Source organism: Chlamydotis macqueenii, chromosome 14, assembly GCF_036417535.1.
Source record: "Chlamydotis macqueenii isolate bChlMac1 chromosome 14, bChlMac1.mat, whole genome shotgun sequence".
Taxonomy (NCBI): domain Eukaryota; kingdom Metazoa; phylum Chordata; class Aves; order Otidiformes; family Otididae; genus Chlamydotis; species Chlamydotis macqueenii.
Genome location: NC_141569.1, coordinates 17,930,713 through 17,938,168, shown reverse-complemented (window position 1 = coordinate 17,938,168; position 7,456 = coordinate 17,930,713). Strand labels below are relative to the sequence as shown.

General features: G+C 49.9%; 1 protein-coding gene across 6 annotated transcripts in view; it reads left to right on the top strand.

Annotated features, from left to right (window-relative positions):
• Positions 1-4,837: 4,837 nt before the first annotated feature.
• TCF7 (transcription factor 7) overlaps positions 4,838-7,456 on the top strand; it is a 70,613-nt gene continuing 67,994 nt past the window's right edge. For all 6 annotated transcript variants that reach the window (XM_086758824.1, XM_086758825.1, XM_086758823.1 and 3 more), the window contains exons 1-3: positions 4,838-5,403; positions 5,520-5,586; positions 5,908-6,014. In XM_086758824.1, the coding sequence (XP_086614950.1) occupies positions 5,203-5,403; positions 5,520-5,586; positions 5,908-6,014 (375 nt within the window). In that variant the 5' untranslated portion in view covers positions 4,838-5,202. The remainder of the gene's footprint in view (positions 5,404-5,519; positions 5,587-5,907; positions 6,015-7,456) is intronic.

The following is a 7,456-nucleotide window of genomic DNA, read 5'->3' as shown; positions in this document are numbered from 1 at the left end:
TTTCTCCAAAGGAATGGTAAATACTTAGGAGGTTCCTCTGGTAGTAGAGAATTGATTAACTGGCTACGAAAAAAAAAACATGCTGAAATAAATCTGGTTTAAAATTAAAATGCACTTTGATTTGTGTGTGCATATCAAGGAAATGTATTGGCTACAAATACAATGAAATAGGAAGGCAGATCTAGGATGTTCAACCTGCCAGGGAGAGATGTGTCCCTTACCCACATTAAATAAACTTGTATGAGAGGATGAAATTTGTCCAAAAAGAGTTTATGTATCCAAAGTGTTTCTATTAAATTAACAAAAAACTGAGAAAAACAAATAAATGAAATTAAGCAAATCCAAGTACTTCACTCTGAAGCCTCTTTCAACAAACAGAAGGTGAAACCCCAGCCTAAGAGAAGTCAGTGGCAACATTTACACTGACTTTGAAGGAGAGGCTTCCCTGAAAACCACGCGTATGGCGAAGCCACGTAATGCTGCCGCGCGTAGTGCGGTGCAAAAACACACGTGGCGAGGTTCACACACGCAGCATTCGGGGACCATGCTGATAAATGCAGGGTGAGGAACAGACGGACAGGCAGGCAGGCTTGGTTATAATTTAATCTGGCTTACTGTTCTCTGCAGGTGTTACAGTTAAAATGTTCTAAAATGTTATTATACACCTTCAATTCTGAACAGTTACTGGAAGAACAGTTAGAAACTCTAATCGTGAAACAAACATGCTCCTTTAAAAGCCTTCTTATAAAAAAAAAAAAAAAAGAGGGAAAAAAGTATGTCTGAAGCACAAAGATGACATCAGAAAAGTTCCTCAATTCACAGATGGCTGCACCTTTCAAAAAAAATTAAAACAGGAACCCTAGATTGATTTAATCACCCATACAAGCGCAAAAACGTAATGAAGATACTTAGTGCCAAATTGGTTTCTTGGGACCTTTTCCATGTAAATAATACAAATCAAACCTTGAAGTGCAGTGCAGATATGATCTGACAAGTGAGCCAGGCTTTTGGTTTTACTTTGATCCAGCTCCAGAAATATTTTATTCAAGGTGAAGTTGTTTTTAAGTGTTTTCCATTTCAGTTTTTAATTTGGGATATTCATCATATAGGAAACTTGCTTATAACGCCTAAAACATCAGCCTGGCTGAACTGACTCACAGCACCCAACATCAAGATCTCCTTACGTTCGCTCCTACGAGGGAAAACGTAAAGAGCTCCCGATGTGACACGGGATCCATTTCAACCCCCTCTCTTATTTTTAATGTCCGGGGAAGGTGGACAACCCGAGTTGAATATTCCCAAACATCAAGGCAAGCCGACTCCAGGATTTTTTTTGCACTGTTCTGCTTCTCATAGGTGAATAATACTTTTGAAAATAGTAAGGTAGATGAGCCTTTGTTTTCTAAGTGATTCCCCAAATTCCTCACACGCTGCCATTCCCTCAGGATGCCGTCTGGGAGTAACAGTGCCTTCTCCTGGGAGAAAATCTCCACATTAGGGTTATTCTGATTTTTTAGTGTTTTATTTTCACTTCTGCTTGTAAAAAAATTTAAAAAAAAATTCTTTTTACTCCATTCTAACACCAAGATGAAGATTCTGCAGTTCAGAAAATGACAAATATATAAAAAACCTAACGTTTTTCAAAATTCTCAGTGTTGTGAATATGGATTTCGGCACCTTGCTGTCGGCACGCAGTTTTCAAAAATTGAGCTCTTGCGAATAACATTGAATCCTCTGGACTCTCTTACTTCCCCAAATTGGTAGGTAGTATATTTAGAATTAACAGGGCCCCTTTGCTCCTTTGGCTTGGATATGTGGTGTAAGGTTAATGAAAATAAGATGGATCTTTCATTTTGGGTCTTAAATATAATATTATTAAATGTGCCCACCAGAAATGTAGGGTAAAATATTTGCTCTGCTCGAAGATTATGTGATATTTGTATTCTGAGCCTCGCCACAGTGGGTTTCTTTAAATAGAAGCTATACTTTACTCCTAAATTGCTTAAGGCAAAGGAAGCAGAGATGATGTTTTTATGAATGTTTAAATGCAAATGGAACCGAGAGTGAATGCTATGCTAGCTAACATCAAAGGCTCACCAAAGTCTCTGCATTAATGAGGCTCTTTGTTTCCTGGATCACAGATTACAACAGGTTTCCAACTCATTGCCAAGGCTTTATCTCCATTTGGGAGGGCTGTAAATCTCAGACGATTTTTTTCACATGCAAAACAAGAGGATCATCTGAAAGAGGGGGGAAAAAAAAAAATCTTAAAGTAGCAAATATTTCATTCAAATGATTATTACTCAAAGTGGCTGCAGCTTATTTTATTTTTGTGATGTTGAAAAGGATGGAAATTCGCAGACGGGGTTTCCTATGGGCTAGCCCGCTCGGGTTTTTTGGGTGGGAGAGCTGAGGAGGAAAAAAAGCGAGCGGCACCCTTTACCCGGCATAAACCGTGCCCCCTGAATCTGAACGCTAATTCTGTGTCACGCCAAATCAGCAATTAGCAGAAAGACGGATTTTGCTCCATTTAAATGTATTCCGTACTTTTCAAAGTGGCTCCAACTAGTTCTTCTCCTCCCCAAAAAGTAATGAGATTACATCCCTACTAATAACAGCCTCATTAACACGAAAAATAGGGACCGAGATTTTGAGCTTCCTATTCCAGGGCTGGATGTGACAATATGCAGCGTATTGGGTCATAAAAAACAATTTACATGGCGTCATTGCAGTCTGTAGAGAAGTCTCCAGGACCCAGGGCTATCTTACGCAATCTTAATTAAGGAAAATAAATATCGGGGTGTTGTTTTAAGCTACCGGAGACATGCACAGGGCCTGTCGTGTGTGATCAGAAGCGATGGGGAGTTTCCTTTTCCATGGGAACTGCTTAAAAAAAAAAAAAAAAAAACCACCAAAAACTCCGACGCCGACACAGAAGTGTCTAGTATCTTCGAAATTGGCGGCGAAGATGGTAATTCCATGTTTCCTGACCCTCAGGGCCACTCGGGAACACGCATCATTTTTCGCGCTCCGACGTCCCGCCTGCGCCTCCCGAAGGGCCAGGGATGAGGGAGCGACGGCGGGGTGCGCGGTGCGGGGTGCTGCGGGCGTCGCCCTGGGCCCAGCCGCGCTCCGCAGCCACGCCGGGCCCGGCCTGCAGCACCCACGCCGGCCCGCGGGTGCTGGGTGTGCCCAGGGCCGCGAAGACGCAACTGCTGGCTGCACGTGTGTGTGCGTGTGTGCACATGTGTGCGCTGCTGTGTGTCTGTGTGCACACACGTATGTGTCCTGATGCCTCTCTGTGTGCGCACATGCATATGTGTTTGTGTCTGTGCGCACACATACGTGTGTTGGTGTGTGTCTATGTGTGCTCTTGTACACGTCCTGATGCCTGTGTGTGCCCACGCACACATGTGTTGATGTGTCTGTGCGCACAGACATACATGTGTTGATGTGTGTGCACGCCTGCAGGTTCTGATCTCTCTGTGTGCACACACACGTATGTCTGTGTGTCTGTGTGTCTGTGTGTGCATACGTACACATCCTGTCTGTGCACACACACACACACGTGTCAATGTGTCTCTGTGCACACGTGTTGATACGTCTGTGTGCACACATACATGCCCTGATGTCTACGTGCACACACATACGTGTTGAAATGTGCCTGAGTGTGCACTCGCATATGTCCCGATGTCTCTGTGTGCACACATCTGTGTTGATGTGTCTCTGCACACATACATGTGCTGATGTACAGACATGTGCCGCTCCATGTACAGACTTCCATCCTCTGTGTTTAGTTGTGTGCTGCCAGTCTGTGCTTGCAGATTCATGAGCAAATGTGAGTGTGCAGATGTGCCTGCGTGCACAGACGTGTTTGTGTGTGCAGACATGTGTGCATGTATGCAGATGTGTGTGCGTGCTGATCTGTGTGCTGATCTGTGTGTGCTGAAGTGTGCAATTGCATGCTCACGTGCGCTGATGTGTGCAGGGATGTGTGTGGATCCCACTCGTGTGTGTACAGGTGTGCAAGTGCTCGCGTGTGCCAGGTGTGTAGCTGTGCTGTTGTGAGCGTGTAGATGTGTGTGTAGATGTGCACAGACACCTGCAGAGATGGATGTGGGGCTGCGCAGATGCGTGTGTACAGCCTGGGCACACTCAGAGCTGTGCATGGACGCACGTGAAGATGTGTGCATGTAGATGCGGATGCAGCTGCATGTGTGCAAATAAGCATCGCTGTATGCACATGCATGTGCAGATGCGGGCACGCAGGTCTGCATGCAGATGCGCGTGTGCAGATGAGTGTGAGCAGGTGTGTGTGCACACGGATGTGTGTGCAGGTGCGTGTGTGTACACACGTGGGCATGGCACCCACTTGTGAGCAGAGATGTGTGTGTGCACAGACGTGTGAGCAGCGATGCACGCGTGTACAGACGTGCGCACAGAGCCGGGACGCTTCACCGACCCCCCGGAGCTGCCCACCCCCCACCACCCCCGCACCGCGCCGGGCCGGCGGTCCCTTTAAGGCAGGCGACACTCCCCGTCGGAGCGCGTGTGCATGTGTGTGTGCATATGTGTGTGTGCGCGCGTGCATGTGTGTGCGTGTGTGCCCCCGCCCCCGGCCCCTCCCCGGAGCTGCCAATCACCCGGCGGCGCCTTTGATGTCGGGCAGCGCTGCCCGCCGCGCCGCCGCGCTCGCACACAGGCACCGGTCGCTCCGTGCCTTTGGCCGCCGGCGCCCGCTGCTCCCGGGGAAACTTTCCGGGGCTCGGGGCGGGGGGTGGCGGCGGGGGCACGGCACGGGGAGCGGGGTGGCGGGGCCGGGGGGGGTGCTGTCGAGCCCGGCATCCCGCAACGCCCGCCCGCAGCCTGCCGAGCCCCCCGGAGAGGGGGGGAAGGAAAGGATTTAAGAAGGAAAACCGATTGTAATTTGTTTCTTTAAGAAAGGATTTAGAGGGAATTTGGAAAAGGGGAAACCGAATTAGAGGAAAAAGTTTAAAAGTTAAGGAGGAAAGGGGGGAAAAAGAACTTTTAAGAGAAAAACTTCAAGAGGGAGATTTTTTTTTTTTTCAAGAGAGGAGGAAAAAAAAATTGAGGGAGGAAAAAAAAAATAAGAATAATTACGAAGGGCTCGATCCGGGCGGCGGAGAACAATACTCGCCGGGAAAGTTGCAGCGCGGCTCGGGAGGGAGCGGCGGGAGGAAAATGCCGCAGCTGGGCAGCGGCGGCGGGGACGACCTGGGGGCCACCGACGAGATGCTGGCCTTCAAGGACGAGGGCGAGCAGGAGGAGAAGCTGATCCCCGAGAACGCCTTCACGGAGCGCGACCTGGCCGACCTCAAATCCTCCCTGGTGAACGAGTCGGAGGGGAGCGGCAGCCCCGCCACTGCCGCCGCCGACCCCGAGGTGAGGCCGGGCCGCCCGCGCCGCCCCCCGCCCCGGGCCCGCGCCCCCCGCCCCGCCACCCCCCGGCTCTGCCTCCCCTCTCCCGCTCTCTCTCTCTCTCTCTCCTCCCCACGCAGGCCGTCAGGCGTGTGCAGGATCCGCAGAGGGTTTATCAGGAGAAGCTGCCGGACCACATGGATGATGGTTAGTGGCAGCGATCCCCCCTCAATTTGTCCCCCCATCCCATCCCCGGTCCCTGTCCAGGCACCCGCCATCCCCGGGGCGGGTGAACGCCAGGCCCTGCAGCAGTAAGGGATGCTGGCCTGGCCCCCTCGGGGAACGCTGCTCCCGTCAGCAGCTTCCCCACACCCCCAGGAGACGCCTGCACCCCCCAACACCCTCTCTGAGAAGTACGGCACAAAAAGACTCCCAAAAATGTGCTGTAACCTCTTCGGGGCCCCCCTGACAGGCAGAGGAATCACCTGTCGTCAGGCGAATCTTGATGGGGAACTTTAATTTTGGCAGGTATGAAGCACCAGGACCCAGGGATGTATAAAGGATCTGCGTACTCCGGCTACCCCTTCCTGATGCTCTCCGACCCCTACCTGCCCAACGGCTCCATGTCACCTCTGGTGAGTGCCTCCTCGCCTCGCAGAGAACTTTCGTGGCCTCTCTGAGTGCTGAGCTGCGTCGCAGGTGTTGTGCGGGCACCTACGTGTGCTTTGGGTTTTGTTTGTTTTGGTTTTTTTTTTTTTTCCTGAGAAATTGCGGCCCTGTTTCTAAAATGCCCGGGCGCTGTTCTGCCCGAGCCAAAGGGACGAGGAGCGGGAAAGATGCTCGGCAGCAAGCGCCTGCTCGGCTCCGAATTTGCTGAAGGAGCTTCTTCTCCAGTCTCCCTGTCCTCTGGCTTCGCCTTTGCTCCTCCGGCAGTCAAACCCAAATATCTGATGTAAGAATGCCCCTTCCTTTTTCGGGGTCACGGGCTTTGGCGAGCAGCTTGTGGTGTTTGTGTTCAGGACTGCGTCCCGCCGTTTAACTTTAGTTCGACGTTATCTGCTTGTAAAACGGCCAGGTTTTGGCCTGCTCTTGGTTTGGGGCTCTGTTGTGGATGATGGCTCAGAAAGTGGATCTTGTGCTTCTGAAGAACAGAGGTTTTTGGGAAAAGGCTTAATGCTGCTGGAGGACTGTTCCCGTCTTCTTCCTTGAAGTCTTTTTTCCCCCTTGGATCAAATCAGCTTTAGCAATTCTGTATATTCCCACGTTTAGAAGTTTTGCTGTCTGAATAATGAGACCAAAGGCTTCTCTGTGAAAGCCGGCTTTTCCCATCGCTGTCTCTGTCAGAAGTTCAGAAAGTCAGTGCTCCTGGGGAGCCGGCATTGCTGCGTTCATTTCGGGTGGTTTTTTTTGCATTTGCAGTTGGTAAACAAAAAAAAAACCATCATTTGGTTTATTTCAGTTTTAGTTTTTATCCTGTAAAAGGGTAAGGTTTAAAAGAATATATAACGCCCTCCTGAATTTCAAGCCTTTGCTCACTGGAGGGGCAGGATGTTAAACTGGCGTTGTGAAAAGCTGATGGATTGTGGGGTTATGAAACTCAAGTTAAAGCGTGGTAAAACACCGTTTACTGGCATCGCTGCCGCGTCCCCCCGCCCGACCCCGCTGGCCTGCGCGGCAGGAGCAGACGGGTCCCTCGGCGAGCCAGCCCGTGCCCCAGCACAGCCCGTCCCGGGGCCGCCGGTTCCCCAGCTGCAGACTGTCCTAACTCCGCTGAAGTTGGCTTGCAGGTATTGAGGATCTGTCCCTAAATTTTGAGGTCTTCCTTCAGTTTACAGCGAGAAAAGATGCGTTTGCAACAGCATTTGTACATTGTTGTAATCCAAATAAGCATTTCTTCTGGTGCTTCCCACCTCGTGTCCCTTCCTCCAGGTACCAGGCACCCCCCTAACCCCTCTAAAATACTAAGTTGCTCTCTTCTTGGTACATTTTAAATGATGATATTAAATTTGTCTTATTTAAATGCATTTAGTTTGCTCCCCAGTATAGAATCTGGGTAAATTCAGAGCTGAGTATTCAG